The 17,779-nt window shown below is 44.1% G+C and overlaps 1 protein-coding gene across 1 annotated transcript; it reads right to left on the bottom strand.

Annotated features, from left to right (window-relative positions):
- CASP2 (caspase 2) lies at positions 1–17,657 on the bottom strand. Its single transcript, XM_025378976.1, has 11 exons — positions 17,403–17,657; positions 14,232–14,382; positions 13,450–13,617; positions 13,220–13,301; positions 11,619–11,713; positions 11,170–11,346; positions 5,839–5,967; positions 5,595–5,685; positions 1,955–2,104; positions 1,096–1,205; positions 1–938 (listed from the first exon to the last, which is right to left on the bottom strand). The coding sequence occupies exons 1-11, from the start codon at positions 17,474–17,476 to the stop codon at positions 807–809; spliced, it is 1,359 nt and encodes a 452-aa protein (XP_025234761.1). The 5' UTR covers positions 17,477–17,657; the 3' UTR covers positions 1–806.
- Positions 17,658–17,779: the final 122 nt, after the last annotated feature.

Here is a 17,779-nt window from a genome sequence, read left to right as displayed (position 1 = left end):
GTCTAGGGAAACACACCTGGCCTTCTCTGATGCTCCCCACGAGGCTCATTTCAGTAACAAAGCTCAGAGAAACAACCAACGAAAGATCTTTGAGACTTCCGTGGGCAAAGATCAATAAGGTACAGATGCAAAGCAATGTCGGCTGACAGGCTGTGGAGCCTTGAGCCCAAACGAGGCAAGAGTGTCCTTCCACTGGGGGGCCCCGCAGTACTGAAGGGAACGCACAGGCCGCTTCTGCACACTGCAGCAAGGTGTGTCTCTAGTCACATTGCAGCAAAGTTTGTCTCCAGTCATGTTTGCCTCTTCAGAGCCAAAAGACAATGTCTACATTAAATCTGTACACCTTCCAAACTCTCACTCTAGGACAAAAAGGGTGGGGGATATGAATGAAATAAAAGATAGGAGATGATCTCTCAGACATCTTAACTAATGTAATAAAAGCAATTACTAAAGTGCCATCTACAAAAGCTGCAACTGAACACAAATATGGGGAAGTTATATGCCCTCTCCCCATAATGACACTGTGTTTACAACTTCACTTGTCAGGCTCTTCAACTGCAGCTGAAACATTCCTGGCAATAGGTCCGATCAACGCTGGCTCTACAGGCAGAGGGCTTCACAGAAGAGGAGCTGGCCTGGAGTCCCACACTCAAAGGCAGAGATGATGGGCACAGGAAACAAGTCTGGGAGATTCCCACATCCCTGAGGGGGCAGAACAGAAACTGTGCATCCTGAAGATCAAAGGCTCTATCACACCTCCTGTGGTCCAGTGGCTTCCACTTGGCGTGGATGATGGGGAGGTGGCATCATGTGGGAGGGTGTCCTGGAAACAGGTAGAGGTGGCGGCACAGAGTGCTGCAGTATTCAGACATCTCCTTGCACCGGTGGAACTCTGTGCCAGGGGCATAGCCTTCCCGATCCTTGATAAGTGCATTCACCTGGAGGGGCAGAACCAACAGGCCCAAGTCTGAGAATCTCGGGCTTCATGAGAGCAGCACGACGGGAAGGGGAGACGGACTATGAAAGAGCATTCAAGGGAGAAGGAAAGTAGAGCACTGTGGAGACGGACAGGGGTCACGGAGCCCGCCGGCTCACCTTAACCAGCATGTCGGCCACGTGCATATCACAAGCCCGCTCAGAGAACACTTGAGCGAGGGCCTCGATGTACCAGGAACCTCGTTTGGTGTTCCGCATGGCGGCAGTCCCTGCAACCAAAAGGGCATTAATCACAGTGTGAATGCCATCACACAGCTGGACTTCCCAAACTAGACTCGGCCATGGCACCTGCACCCTCCACAGAGAACCCAACGTGAAGAATCCAAGTCTAGGAGGGTACACTCTTTTGAATTATTGGCATACTTTGGAGATACTGTAGGTCTGTTTCCAGACCAGCTCAAGAAAGTGAATATGGCAATAAAACAAGTCATACAAGTTTTCAGGTCTCCCAGTGTGTATGGAAGTTACGGTCACTATCCTACAGTCTATTAAGTGTGCAACACTATTATGTCTAAAAAATGCATATGCTGTAATTAAAACATACTTTATTGCTGAAAAATGCTAACAGAGGCATGCCAATAGAAAAATGGTGCTGATTTTAGACGCTTGAAGGAGGACTGCCACAAACCTTCAATTTGTAAAAAGCAGCTGAGCATCCCAAATCCAAAAATCTGAAATGCTTCAAAATCTGAAACTTTCCAAGTGCCAACATGATGCTCAAAGAAGGTGCTCACTGGAGCATTTTAAATTTAGAATATTTGGATATGGGACACTCAACTAGTAAGTATAATGCAAATATTCCAAAATCCAAAAAAACAAAAAAATCCAAAATCTGGGGCCAAAAAAATTCTGGTCCCAACATTTCAGATAAGGCATACTCAACCTGTATCTGCAAAGCATAATAAAGTAAAGTGCAATAAAATGAGGTATGACTCAACTCTTTTGGAACTCAAAGTACCTTTGAGGCAGGCATAGCCGCATATCATGTCTGAGCGCGTGGGCAGTCTCATCTTTGGCAGCTTTTCTTTACCGGCATCACTCTCCTCGCACCCAGGGGATCCTGCGTGGTTCTTTCCATCTTGTTGGTCAACCCCACGATCAGTCTCATCTGTAACAAAGGCAGACAGAGCAGACAAAGATGTTACTTCTTCTGTCTCTCTTGGGCCTGTCACAGGCAAGCCCACATTCCCTACAACCTTGAAGGGGAAGTGCCATTTCCAGCTGTTGCCTCCAACCTATGGCTGATAAACTAAAAATAAACAAACAAATACATAAATAAATAATAAAAATTACTCTCCCAGCATGCATCTGTTACTCAGGGGATGCCTCATACACACCAGGCACCACGCTCAAGCACATGCATATCTGTGTGGTTGGAGCAGTTCCCGTTCTGTGTGAGACAGGGAAAATGCCAAATCAAATACTCCTTGTAAATGGAACTGAAAATCATCTAAGTCCACAACACCCTTGTTCGATTAACAGTATGCCTGGGAGTCACAGTGCTTTTTATTACAATACATAAGAAAATACTGATATATTTAATTACATAAACAAGAAAAAACAAGGTAATAAATAACAAATACGGTTACCATAAGTATGCTACATAAAAATCACACTCTCAAACTATCTACCAAAAAAATAATAAAACTAAGTATGATCAGTTGTTTCCAAGGTGGTTTTGATATCTTTGAAGCACTATTTGTTAATTTCATAAGATAAATTACAGCAAGCATCCAAGATTTAAGAAAAATAATTTTTAATTTATTTCTTAAAATAACTTTTTAAATCTTTTTTTTTTCTTTTTAATAGAGATGGGGTCTTGCGACGTTGACCAGACTTGTCTTGAACTCCTGGCCTCAAGTGATCCTTCTGCCTTGGCCTCCCAAAGTGTTGGGATTACAGGCATGAGCCACCACACCTGGCCTTATGAAAATTTTAAGAGGGAAAAACTTAAAATGGGGAGAATTTGACTATGTTCTCCCAGAAAATTTAAAAAGATCATCCATATTCAACTTCAGCAGTACTTTCTCAACATACCCTGAGCAGATCCTTGCTCTTAATACAGGCCTTATGTATCCCAAGACAGACTCTTATTTTTGATGATGTTGTTTTATTTTGGGTGTGGGCAGGGGTGCTGTCAGTAGGAAAGACAGATAGGGAGGACTCTCAGGTCAACACATAAAAAGTAAGAGTATGCTCTATTACAGTACTTCCTGATCCACGCAACATGAAGGAGCTTAAGAAAGATGGGAAGCTTTAAGAATTGGGGGGGAAAAGGACCAAAGCACAGACTTAATAAAAATCGTCAAGCAACTGCCATGTGTTGGGCACTGTCTTACTTTAAGGCCTAGGGATAAAGTGAAGAGAAAATTCCTGCCATCATAGAGCTTACACTCTAGTTGAGAAGCTGACTGGGGCAGGGGGGTGGAGCTTTTTATAGACATTAATTATATTAACCAAATACAGCAGGAAGACAGGTGAACTCAAATTTTCAAAGGAACAATTGGCTACTGGTCATTCCTTGAAGGATTTAATTTCAGAAAAGTTAGAGAGACAGAGTCAAAAATTCAGATTACTCCAGGAAAGAGCAATTACTCCTTATCCAGATCCAATAGGGTATTAAATCCCTGGATATAGGAGGAGAAAATGACCATTTAACTGTCATTTTGTTAGTAAAGACGCCTAAAGGAAACAGGCTAAGCTAAAGAGAAAGGAGAATTCCTCTCTCACCTTTATATCACAGATCCATCAATCAATAAATGCCATTGGTTCTTTTGTCACTATATTCTCATATTTGTTTTTTACGTAATACCTACAGTTTTTCAGGCAGATTAATTTTCATCCATTCATTCGACATTTATAAGTGCTACCATGCGTCAGGCAGGGCCCTGGGCCTGGGGATAGAGCAGGGAATGAAAAGTGAAGTCTGTGCCCCATAACCTCTTTCCTTAGTGCAGCCCCCTCCATGGCAACCTTCCTGGAAAAAAAATTCATCACATTATTTCTTACTTAAGCTCCCAACTGTTCCTTACTTTTACCGGCTGATGTCCAAAATCTCAGTTATGACTAAAGGTTTGAAATGAGGTGAACCTACTTTGTTATGACCAGCCACATCTCACATACTCACACAGATGCTGTTTTAAAATCAGATCCGAGCATTGGTTTGGGAGGAGGGGAGGCACAACATGCCCTTTGAATCTCAGTGTGCTCATCATGTTGTATTGTTTCCTTCCCACGACAGACTCTAGATACTACTCTACAACTATGTAAATCAAATTACTCCAGGTACAAATGAAGCCGTATCCTATCCACAAAATCTCTTTAAACTACCCTCACTTCAAATGATCTACTCTTACTGCATACTCCTTTCTAAGTATGGTTTGTACCTTGCTAATTTCACCCTTGCTTACATGAGGCCTGTGAACTAGTCTTAAGCTACTTCATGTATATTTACTTTATTTTCCTGAGTAACTGGTCTGCTCCTTAGAGAGGCCACATTTCCTTCTGCTTTTGGGGCAGTAACTGCTGTAGTCTGAGTCATGCTGCAGGATCTCAACAGACTATATTCTGCGGTAATATCAGATCAGGATGACAATAGTATTAGCTATTTACATTTGGCCACATGAGAGATTAAAACAGTAATTATTTGAATGTTTGGACAAAGCGACCTTTGAAGCAAACTATAAGCCCTTTATGGCACTGATCGTGTTTTAAGAGTTATAGCTGGCATATTTTGTGGATGTGCTGTGAGCCAGGTACCGAGCTATGTAAGCCCTTAAATGCATAATCTCATTTAACCATCACAAGCACCTTATGAAGTAGGTACAAGGACTATCTTCATTTTATATTGAGCAAACTGAGATGGAGGGATGCCATTTAACTTAACTTCACGTAACTAGTAAATGGTGAAGTCAGAATTTGACTCCAAAGTTAGGGCTCGTAATTACTATTATTTTCCTCCAGGATGAGAAGCATGCCTATGTGTCTTTTAATCCTCGTCCTGCAGTCCTGGCTCTTAAAGGAGTAAAACAAACTGCATGAGAAAAGAGGGGCAGCAGCCGCTCATGGAAAAGGAAGAGTCAAAGGCCAACACGGATTCTGTTCTGCTATGCTGCATGACCCATGAATGGTAAGAAGAAAGGAGGCAAGAGCGAAGTGTAGGTAAAAGTGAAGTATATGGAACAAGTGAAAAGGAGAAAGAGTGAAAGAAAGGAGATAAAATAAGAAGGACGGGGAAAAGACAGATCAGAAATCCGTAACTGGAATGAGTAACCAAAAAAAGGGCACCGGCGTTAATAAAGCAGAGAAGAGTAAGAGTTCTCAGAAAGAAAAGCAAAGACACTGATAAAAGAGTCCTGAGAACAGGATATGGTGGTGCACGGAGAGCTGACCAGCCTGAGAGCCATGGGCTGCCCAAGTCCCAGCACACCCCATGCATTGGGAGACACTTACAGAGCAAGAGAGGCGGTGGCAGCAGTGAACAGAAGGAGGTGCCCAAGGGATCCAATAGCACCTGAGAGGAGCAAACAGGAAAGTGAGAGCTGGTGGGAGGCTGCCCAGGAGCCACCACCCAGGTGCTGGTCTGCCAGGGCACTCACCTCCACGGCAGGCCTGGATGAAGAACATTTTCGGTTTGTTCTGTAGGCTTGGGCAGTTGGCATTGTCAAAGAGTCGAAAAACCTCTTGTAGCTGCCAGAAAGAAACAAGGAAGAAGGGAGGTTAAGCATTGGGTGGGGCCTCCTGAAGTCCTATACATGCAACAGTCGCCATCACGGGACAGACAGCAGGCAGGAGGTGAAGCAGCCTGGTTTCAACAGCTGGCTTCCACCATGGTATCCGCACCTGGAGCAGTTTCCCATCCACACCATAGATGGCGCCCTCCACACCATGCGAGAGGAGAGCTACGATGCAGGAGTCCGTAACTCGGTGTGCAGGTAACCGCGCAAAATTCTGGAGTTTCTCTTGCATTTCCTAAAAGAAAGGAGTGTTTAGTGTTGTGCACTAGAGTCAGCACCAATATAAGCATCACACTTTGGTTCCTTTTTGAAACCCTAAGCTATTAGAAGATAAAATGCTTTCTGTATATTCCTGTGGTCAATGATAAAAGAAGAGACCTTTGGAGAGACTGAAGAAAGCTATGGACTCACCAGAAAAACGCATGTGAGTTCAGACACAATATTCTGAATACAGATTCAGACGTACTGAGACAGGCAAAGAGCTCCTGGATTAAAACAAGTTACTAAAGAAGCTAATCATGAGTTGGTCAACTCTGATTAATGCCCTGTTCATAACCAGATCCTTCATTAGAGCAAGTGCCCTTGTATATAAACGGCATAAGCGTGACTCAAAGTGTAGCTATGAATATGTAAATATGCATATTCAGCTACAATAAACTGTTCTGTGACAGCATCATGATAGTAGAGAATAGCAATACTTGTAATGTTGTCTTCTAAGATTCTAAGTATTCGAGAGACAGTGATGATGTCTGTATAAAACGCTTTGTTTCAGCAAGAGTGCGCTATAGAGGAGGATTCTATACAGGGCGGTAATTACATACACAGGCCCTAGGGTCAGATTGATCTAGGTTTGAACCTTGGCTTCATGAGTCGGAACAACTTACTCAGACCCTTGAGACTCCAATTTTCACTTTATAAAAAAAAATTATGAGGACATTTTCTCTTAAGTTTGTGAAGATTAAAATGAGATATTATGACAAAGGACTTGGCCTGGGCAACCAAGCAAGACTCCATTAAAAAAAAAATTAGCCAGGCATGGTGGTGCATGCTTGTAGTCCCAGCTACCCTAAAGGCTATGGTGGAGGGATCACGTGAGCCTAGGAAGTCGAGGCTGCGGTGAGCCTAGGAAGTCGAGGCTGCGGTGAGCCGTGATTGCACCACTGCACTGTAGCTTGGGTGAAAGAGAGACACCCTGTCTCAAAAAAAAAACCACCAAAAAAACCCAAAAACCAATCGCTGTGTCTGGGACACATTGCAAAAAATCTGCTGTTATTACAATGTACACGTCTAATAAAGAGTATTTTTCAAAAAGAAATCTATTACTGGTCAATATTGTAGTTCAACTTAAGAACTCTCTGTTCCTGTTTATTTATTTATTTTTTTTAAAGACAGGATATCGCTGTGTTGCCCGGGCTTGAGCATACTGGCTATTCACAGGTGCAAGATCACTACTGATCAGCACAGGAGTTTCCACCTGCTCCATTTCTGACCTGGGCTGCTACACCCCTCCTTGGGCAAGCCGGTGGTCCCCCACTCCCAGGAGGTCACCATATTGATGATGAACTTAGTTTGGACACCTGATCAGCATAGCACACTACAGCCTAGAACTCCTGGGCTCAAGGAATCTTCCTGCCTAAGCCTCTAGAGTAGCTGGGACCATAGGAATGTGCCACCATGCCTGGAGAATCTTGTTTATCTTGCACTAAGTTGTGATACATGAAGACCACTACCTTAAGCATCTGGTCCATCCGTCAGAAAGTTATATTGTGTACCTAAAGAGCATAACAATTGGGCACACATTTTTAAACCTATGCCTAAACCTATGCCTCCCTCTGTAATTCACGATGTCTGGGTCTTCTATCTGAGATGGGCAGAGAGAAAAGAAGTTCATTTGATTATAAACTTGAATAAAATTGTAATGGAAATAAACTATCTGGGTGGAAGAATTAAAACACATATATTTAATCACACACACTGCCAAAATAAAAACACACTTCTATAACACACTGCAGTAGCTCTCAAAGTGTGGCCCCTAAAGCAGCAAGAGCAGCATCACCCAGGAACTTGTAAAAAACGTGAAATTGGGCTGGGTGCGGTGGCTCACGCCTGTAATCCCAACACTTTGAGGAGGCCGAGGCGGGCGGATCACAAGGTCAGGAGTTCGAGACCAGCCTGGCCAATATGGTGAAACCCTGTCTCTACTAAAAATACAAAAATTAGCCGGGGGTGGTGGCGGACGCCTGTAGTCCCAGCTACTCAGGAGGCTGAGGCAGGAGAATCGCTTGAACCCGGGAGGCGGAGGTTGTAGTGAGCCGCCGAGATCGGGCCATTGAACTCCAGCCTGGGAGACAGAGCGAGACTCTGTCTCAAAAAAAAAAAAAAAAAAAAAAAAGTGAAATCTTAGGCCCCAGCAAAATGTGTTTTAACAAGTCCTCTGGGAGGCTCTGATATGTTAAAGTTTGAGAGCTACTAATTTATCTGTTTGGAATACTTCTGTTTGTAGATAATCGAGATGCAATTATATAAAATATTTAAAAGTCTCCAATATAACTAGAAATAGATTGGTGTTGAAAAGTACGTGTATTTTCTAAGTAGAAGCCAACAATAATAATAGAAATCTTAAGGTAATGACAGATAATCAAAAAAATTCTTCCAGGAAAATATAATTTCAAGAGAATACATAACTGTGAATGTTCCTCTGGAGCTGACGCTAATAGAATTTTAACATTGAATAGTTAAAGAAGTTAATTTTGCTCAAAGAAGAAAACAAAAATTATACACCTGGGCACTGAATCACGACCATTTTGCATTTAGTGAGATTAGGTCAGTAAATAGAAAACAACGTCCAAAAACAGAATACACGCACTTTGTAACCAAACTTAGTAAGACTCAACCATTCAATAAATGGGGATTAGACATTTGGAGGAATTTTTCCACAAGTAGAATAGCTTAAAATAGGATCTGCAGATTTGTTTTTGATAAAATTACAGTACTTCTATAAATAGCAGGGTTCTTAACTCCTAAGTGTATTTTTAGCTAGGGGTTGGGGGACATGTGAAGAGAGTAACTTGTGAACCCTCTGAAATTATATGCTAAATTCTACGGGCAGCTGCATTTTCCAGGGATGACCTATAGCTTGTCCCTACATTTTCAAAGCGGTCTGTGACCCAAATGCAAGCTAAAAAAAAAAAAAAACAATACACGTGGTAAAAGAAAATTTCCACTTTGAAGAGTACCTCGTTTCCTAACATAGGGTCAATCATAATTCTAGAACTAGTAACTTCATGAAGTAGATGCAATCAAAAGTTGGTAACAGAGAAAAGTGAAAAAATTAGGGCAGGGAGAATGCCCATGCTCATTGCAGCACTGTCAGGGAAGAGGAGTCTCTAAGACTAATTCTACTATTTCCTGTTTTTAAATGGAATTCCTCTCTCAAGTAAAAAAGATTTGATAAGGAAAAGAAAAGAGGATCTTATTTTTTTTGGTTCTGTTTCTTTGCTTGCCAAACAGCTATATGATAAATGAGTTGAGTCTCTAGCGAGATCCCACCAGGAAGAGAGTATTCTGTGCAGATGCCCAGTGCACCAAATTATGACACCCATTGCAACTACCTGGTTTATAACACACACATTTCTTGTCCACATACTGTTCTCCCTGCCTAGGGTGGCTTCACCACTCCTCTCTGCTTTAGTAACTTCTATCCTTCAAGGCCAGCTTAAGTCCTGCCTCCTCCATTTATCCTTCTGATCATATCTACCTAGGCATTTCTTCTTAGCTATGACAGAAGATACTTTCTCTAATCTTGTTTAGTCCTTAGGAATATAAGAGGACACATTTCCTTTTCTGCTGATGTCAAAACTCCCTCATCTGATCTTTAAACAAATCTGTGGCAGCTCACATAGTCCCCATCATAAGGTGCTCGAAGTTCAACTCTACTCAATTCCAGTTATAGAGCAATTTGACCAAAGAATTAGAATCCAATACGTCACTGAATATGCATCAGGCTTAGCATAAATGGAAATGGTATTTAGAAAGTGGGCTCATCAACTCACCAAATCTACTGACGGTCTCTGAAAAAACAGCAGTATATAGCTGACTTAGTGGCTCAGTATTGCACCTTTAACTATTAGACATCTAGGATCCTTTATCAGCTGCATACAAGTTGAAAAACCAAGACATAATAGATTTCTAGTAAAATAAACGGCTAGACCAAAACCTCTAAGAAAACACACACAGCGCACATTTTGTTAAGTGACCTTCTGTAGGAATTACGGATGGTATCTGCCCTTTGTCTCTTTATGCCCAGCAGACTTCTCAGGAATGCACATAAACTACCTGAATACTTGAGGACTGAAGCAGCTGTTCCTGCCGTGGCTTTAAAGCAAGGGTGGATTTAACTACATTGCATGTGCCACAATGGGGAAACTGGTAAAAACAGCATGTAAAGGACAACACCCAGGTACCTGTGGATGAAACCAGCCTTGCCAAAAACATAGTAAATACATAATTATTCTCACAGGAGGGCAGCTGAGAAAGAGAAATGAAGACTACAGACAATGCTGAATGGAAAACAAAGATCCTCTATCCCAACAGATCAAAGTGAATCTCCTAGAAATTTTAATTTCACCACTGACAACCTCAAAGCAAGTTTAAGAAAGTTCTATTACTCTGGAATAAAAATAAAGAGTGAATATGAATCTACAAATAGGCCATTATTGATTGCAAAATAGAAACCCTAAAGGTCACAAAGTCAGTTGTGCAGTACAGTAACTGAGGTTAATGAGGAACAGCCCATAATGAAAATGCTCACAATTTCTAGCAATCTGGTCCAAAAACAATCCACCCTATGATATGACTTGTGGTTACATAACTATTAAGAATACTTCCCAGCCAGGCGCAGTGGCTCACACCTATAATCCCAGCACTTTGGGAGGCAGATGGGGGTGGATCACCTGAGGTCAGAAGTTGCAGACCAGCCTGGCCAACATGGCAAAACCCTGTCTCTACTAAAAATACAACAATTAGCCGGGCATGGTGGTGTGCGCCTGCAGTTCCAGCTACACAGGAAGCTGAGGCAGGAGAATCGCTTGAACCTGGGAGGTAGAGGTTGCAGTGAGCCGAGATCATGCCATTGCACTCCAGCCTGGGTGACAGAGCTAGACTCTGTCTTAAAAAAAAAAAAAGTGAGAACCCAACTGTGGACTATTATTACTTTATGAAACCACAACCTGAGATGTCAACACTAAAATGGCCGGCTGGCCCTAATTCTTTCTACTAGATTGCAAGATAAGAGGCAGAACAGAGTGAATAAAAATGTAAGTAGAGTAGACCAACTTTTAAGATATATCCCAGCAGGCACAAGAGCAAAAGATGTCTCTGGTCCCAAAGTGTTGTTCAGTCCTCTAATTTACACATCAATTTTTCCTGCCTCGGGTACCTGTGCAGTCTGGTCACGCAGAACATGGACGTCATAGCCCAAAAGCTTGAAGAGGGTGACTAGAGTACTGTGGTCCACATCCCCTCCAGAGCGAAATTCCAGTTCTTTCTCTCCAGTGAAGTGCACATTGCTCAATACCAGTGCTAGGCCACGAGGCCGAGACTGCAACCTATAAGCCTGGGGAGGAGAGGCCAGTTAGAGGATGAGCATCTCGATGACACAAGATTCCCTGGCTAGATTAGACATTTCAAGAAAACAAAAACATCGTAGTTTTCTTCTTAACCCCCAGCAGGTAAAAATAGACAAATGCTCACATAAGGCATTTAGCCAGTAACAACTTTCTGACTAATAAGGCAGAAAGGAAATGTACATGCAAACTAAGTTCAGGTTCCCAGGAAGGGTGTCTAATTTCCCAACTCTCTTCCTCTTGTCATTATGCAAAAACTCACCAGCTGGAAGTGTGTCTGATAAAATTCAGGAGTGCAAGGCTTCACCTGAAGGCAGACAGGACCATCTTTATTGTCTAGGGAGTGTTCCACAGTATCTGTGGTATAGACAGAAAACCAAAAAACTAGTATTTAACTTAACCATCAATCTTAATATGTCATTGTAACTTCAGACATCTCTTGGAACCAGGTTTTGATAAATACTGGTCTCACTCACTCCCCAAACCTGCAGGCTTCATGAGGGCAGAGACTCTTAGTTTTAGCTCACTAAAGGATTCTCTGCACATAGCTTGCATGTAGCAGATGCTCAACTGGCTGAATGACTAAATGGGCTAGCTGGTAAAAGTCTTGCTCCAATCACTAGGCTGCTCCATCAGCAGGCTGGTGGCCCCAAATGTAGTCTCTTCTCTTTCAGCTTTATAAAGGCCAATTGAGCATGAACTTCCTGCCTATATACATGCTACTCAAAGGGCCAGTTATCATAAAAACTGTTATCTGGCGGGGAAAGGATATGGGACCACCTATTTATAATACCCTGCCTAGGCGGTGACTCACGCCTGTAATCCCAACACTTTGGGAGGCCGAGGCAGGCAGATCACGAGGTCAGGAAATGGTGAAACCCCGTCTCTACTAAAAATACAAAAAATTAGCTGGGCATGGTGGCATGCACCTGTAATCCCAGCTACTCAGGAGGCTGAGGCAGGAGAATCGCTTGAACCCAGGAGGCAGAGTTTGCAGTGAGCCGAGATCGCGTCATTGCACTCCAGCCTGGGCGACAGAGCAAGACTCCATCACAAGAGGGGGGAAAAAAACAAAAAACAAAAAAACAAAAACAACCTCCTGCCTAAACTGTCCTACTAGCCCTTAACAAATTCACTGACAACTGTTCCCAGTATAAAGTATGTCTCAGCTGGGCGTGGTGGCTTATGCCTATAATCCCAGCACTTTGGGAGGCCAAGGCAGGAGGATCACTTGAGGCCAGGACTTTGACACCAGTCTGGGTAACAAAGTGAGACTCCTTCTCTACAAAAAATTTAAAAAGGAACTAGGTGTGGCGGCATGCACCTGTAATCCCAGGTACTTGGGAGGTTGAGGCAGGAGGAGCCCTTCAACCCAGGAGTTCGAGGCTGCAGTGAGCTATGATGGTGCCACTGCATTCCAGCCTGGGTGACAGAACAAGACCCTATTTCTTTAAAAAAAAAAAAAAAAGGCTCATGTTAGGGTAAAGCCAGATACCAGACAAGAAAGAAGTCAAACTGGGATCTGGGACACCCCCCTCCTTTTTTTTTTTTGAGACTGACTCTCACTCTGTCACCAACGCTGGAGTGTGGTGGCACTGTGTTGGCTCACTGCAACCTCCGTCTCCTGGGTTCAAGCAATTCTCCTGCCTCAGCCTCCCGAGTAGCCGGGATTACAGGCACCCACCACCATGCCCAGCTAGTTTTTATATTTTTAGTAGAGACGGGGTTTCACCATGTTGGCCAGGCTGGTCTTGAACTCCTGACCTCAGGTGATCCACCTGCCTCGGTCTCCCAAAGTGCTGGGATTACAGGCGTGAGCCACCACGCCTGGCCTGGGACCCCTTTTAGTCCATCAATTCTCACCTGTCGACAGGCGGACCTTCTTGTGAAGTGGACAGGACTCACACACCGGGAAAGGGAGACTCAAGTCGTAGTCACAGCTCAACTGTAAGAAATCAAAACTCATGATGACAGACCTTAGGGAGGTGGTCCGCTCCAAATACAACAAAATCTAGTCTCCCTCACTCTGACTTACAAATTGCTTTCCAGTCAAACTTTCCTTCCCAACACCCCATATGACTAAAGCTTCATACCGGTGGGAGTACATGCTGAAGCCCGGAAAGGGTGGTGAGCAACATATCCTCCAGGTGGCCTTGCTTGGTCTCCCTCAGTGCTTCACAGAAGGCATCAAAAGCTTGGGGACCTCTCTTAGGCAGCAAGTTGAGGAGTTCCACGTTCTGGCTGAAACTGCCCACTTTGGCCTAAGACACAAGAATAAAACATGAAATCATATTTACTACTCTACCTATAATTCTATTTCTCCACATGAGCTTCCTAGTAGTGTCCTCATTCCTCTCAATAATTCTTTTTACAGGAAAAGATATGTTTAGGTGAAGTCCTTCCTGTTATTCTTGAATTTATATCATTTCTGTCAAATGCTCTATGGTAGAAGAGCACTTCCATTTCTTTAGAAACGTACAACATCCAGCTGGGTGTGGTGGCTCACACCTGTAATCCCAGCACTTTGGGAAGCCGAAGCAGGTGGATCATGAGGTCAGGAGATTGACACCATCCTGGCTAACACAGTGAAACCCCATCTCTACTAAAAATACAAAAAATTAGCCAGGTGTGGTGGCACCCGCCTGTAGTCCCAGCTACTTGGGATGCTGAGGCAGGAGAATCACGTGAACCTGGGAGGCAGAGGCTGCAGTGAGCCAAGATCGTGCCATTGCACTCCAGCCTGGGTTACAGAGACTCTGTCTCAAAAAAAAAAAAAAAAAAAAAAGGATAAAGATACGATATCCTTTTAATATTTTGTCATGCTCTGTTCCTACCCCTATGATCAATTTATCTTCTCTCTTTTGCCTCCAGATACCTGGATGAGCTCTCTCATTTCCAAGGTGATGATGTCCTTCTCCAGAAGATGTTCTAACAGTTCACTCAACAACAGCTGTTTGGCTAGCACCACTCGGTTCTTTTTTAGAGTTTCCTGATGGTGAGGATGCATGCCACACACTCCCAATATCCTACAGATAAAAGGTAGAGGGAAAGGCTGTCAGGTACACAATTTGGCACAGAAGAGTGGAGTGGAAGAGGCATGAATAGAAAGAACGAAAAAGAATAAGACTTCTAATAACGAAGATTATGCATATTTATTGAATCTGGTTAAATCGAAGACGTATTAAGCAGTAACGCATTGATCATAAGAAAATAATGTCTAATTCCTTATGGTTTATGTTCAGCTGAGATCATCTGAGATGAATGGTCTGACTAGGGGAGGGAAATGTCTATCTTAAGCAAAATAATACCCCCAAGCATACATATTTATGAGAAGAAATACTTCTCTGATAGACCAATTTTAATTAAGAGAACTATTTCAGAAATCATCTCACATTATTTAAGCTGGTGAAAGTGATGGAAGTTTATAATGATCTTGGATGAGGGCTAAAACAACGCTATGACAAAAACTCAAGCCAATGGCTTTAACAGAAAATAAATGAGGCTGACACTAACTCTCTTTCACTAATGATATAAACATATAATTACATGTTTTTTTAAAACTTTAAGTTCCAGTGACAAAATGGCACTAGAAATTATCAGAATCCCGTTAAGATGTGGATAAGCAGGAAGTATGACAGAAAGTCACAGTGGGCAGGTACTTATCTATTTACTTTAAAACAGACAGAGTCTCACTATGCCACCCAGGCTGGAGTGCGGCGGCTCTTCACAGGTATGACTGCATTACAGAGCAGCATAGGAGTTTTGACTTGCCCAGCTTTTGACCTGGGCTGGTTCACCCTTCCTTAGGCAACCTGGTGGACCCTGGCTCCCAGGACATCACCACACTGATGCTGAACTTAGTGTGGACACGTGACTGGCACAGCACTCTACAGCCCAGAACTCCTGGACTCAAGTGATCCTCCTGCTTCAGCCTCCCAAGTAGTTGGGACTACAGGCTGTCACCTCCAGCTAATTTTGCCACGGGCTTGCAAAGAGATCAGCTTCTGCTTATAAACTAAAATAATCCTATTGCCAATATATGTCATCTACATGCCTACTTTACATAAATCCAGAGTTCTCTAGCCTGCCAAGTCACATTTTCCAAATATGTGACAACAGGAAGGGCGGCACCTGATAGCAGTGAAGATATAGTAACTTCAGTTTATAACTTCAAAACCTACTCTAAAATGCATCCTGATTTCTAAGGTGTTAAAACAGGAAGGGAGGCCGGGCACGGTGGCTCATGCCTGTAATCCCAGTACTTTGGGAGGCTGAGGTGGATAGATCACCAGAGGTCAGGAGTTTGAGACCAGCCTGGCCAACATGGTGAAACTCTGTCTCTACTAAAGATACAAAAAATTAGCTGAGTGTAGTGGTGCATGCCTGTAGTCCTAGCTACTGGGGAGGCTGAGGCAGGAGAATCGCTTGAACCTGGGAGATGGAGGTTGCAGTGAGCTGAGATTATTCCACTGCACTCCAGCCTGGATGACAGAGCAAAGACTCCATCTAAAAAAAAAAAAAGGGGGGAGGGGAAAAATGTGTATCTTACAATCAGTGAAATACCACACATCTATGGAATGGATGCACTTGGCTTGGAGATGTTATTGGGTGAGAGATTTACAGTCAGAAGAGGGAAGAGCAGGATCCTGGAGGAACTGAGAGACCTAAGATAGCAGGTGGGATCCTAAAGCAGACAAAGTGGGTTGGAAGCAGTCAATGAATCTGAGGTTTGGAAAAGTGAGTCTGAAACTCCATTTTTCCTTATTTTTACTGTCATATTTCCATTACCCCAGACTTTCAGTAAAAACCGGCTATAAGAAAAAAAGCTATACAAATAAAAAAATCCATTTAAGAATGAATCACTTTCGAATACATCAAAGCAGTAATAACGATCACATATAACACTGCAGCTGGGATACCAACCAATGGTGCAGCAGATTTCTTCCATTAGTTTACCAGTAGTATTCGCTCCTTAAATTGTCCTCTTCCTCTTTTTCCATGACAGCACCTGGGAGTCTTCTCTCTGCCTACCCAATTCCTGTTTTCTTTAGAGGGCCTTTGGCCTCCCCTTAATGTTGATGTTCCATTAGGGACGCCCCTTCAAAGACCCTTTCCCTAGACAATCTCACCCATACTTGGAACTTACTGACTTACAGTTCTTAACTCTCTCGAGTTCCAGACTTGATTTTTCAATCAACTCTTTAGTTTTAATCTGAAGCATCAACCACTCTGCACACCCGCTCCTTCCTCTACTCCATAGTATGAGAGTCTTAAACGTGAACATTACAAAAGTTTCCAATCATTTAGAATTTCAGGACACAACTGGAAGGGGAGGAGGGGTGAAGGGCACCACGGGAGTTCCTACGTCTTAATTCTGTGTCCTTCTGCAGGTTCCCTTTGCGAAGACCTTAATCTTCAGTCTCGAGTGGGAGGCATTACAATGTTCTGGGTGATGCCTGCCATGAAATGGAAAGACCGGGGCAGAGGCGTGGACACTTGGAGCCACAGGAACCCCCCTGTTCTGCCAAAAGTACTTAATTTCCAAATCCTGTACTGACTTCTTCGAAAATCTGGTGATTGTATGCAAAGCCATGCAGATCATGATACAGTCGGTACAAATCAAATGCACATCAGGCAGAGCACCGAGGTCTGCAGAAGGTCTCGGCGGTTTTTAAGGGGCCAGAGTACAGTCTTTTTATAGTCTCCCTCATAAGGGAGCCAGAGGAAAGGATGAAGAATCTTCAAGAGAAGCCAAGAGTGGGCAGGACTGCAAGGAGCTCCCCTTATTTAGAACCCTCGTGGGTTGAACAAAGGGAGGCTAGGGCAGTCTTCTCCCACGAGGGACAAGGCCAAGAGGTCCGCCCGCGGGCCCCTGCGCAGTCAGGCTCGGAACTGCTCGGCGGGGCCTCCCACCCTTGGCAGGAAGCGCGGACAAGGCTGCTTTCCGGGGCTCCGAGGGGAGGGGGCTGCAGGGCCGCACGCCTGGGGCCCATGTTCCCCTTCCCTGGACCCTCCCTTAGTAGCCCTAAGACTGTTCCTTACTTACCTGCGTCCCCTGTCAGCGGCCATCAGCTCCTTGTGCTTGAAGGTAGACCAAGACCCTCCGCTCGGCGCCGCCATTTCCCGCTTTTCCCGGGCTCTGCACGGTGCACCGCCCACAGCCCAAACAAACCGGGGGCCGTCGCCTCGCCCACATCCCTCCCCCACACGCGGACACACATTGCGCCTGCGCCTGCGCCCTGCCGCGCCCCCACGCCAGGCCCCCGCGTCCTCCCGCCCGGTGCGTGCGCAGGCGCAGAGCTCTAGCGGCGGCCGCGCGGGCCAATGGGGTGAAGAGGGGAGCTCGGCGGAAAGACAAAAGGAGGAGAAGGAGCGGGGCGGGGCAAAGGGCGGGGCAAAGGGCGGGGAAAGAGCGAGGGCGGG

This window comes from Theropithecus gelada, chromosome 3 (genome assembly GCF_003255815.1).
Source record: "Theropithecus gelada isolate Dixy chromosome 3, Tgel_1.0, whole genome shotgun sequence".
NCBI classification, from domain to species: domain Eukaryota; kingdom Metazoa; phylum Chordata; class Mammalia; order Primates; family Cercopithecidae; genus Theropithecus; species Theropithecus gelada.
The sequence above is the reverse complement of the archived record's forward strand: the minus strand, read 5'-3'. Positions and strand labels throughout refer to the sequence as shown.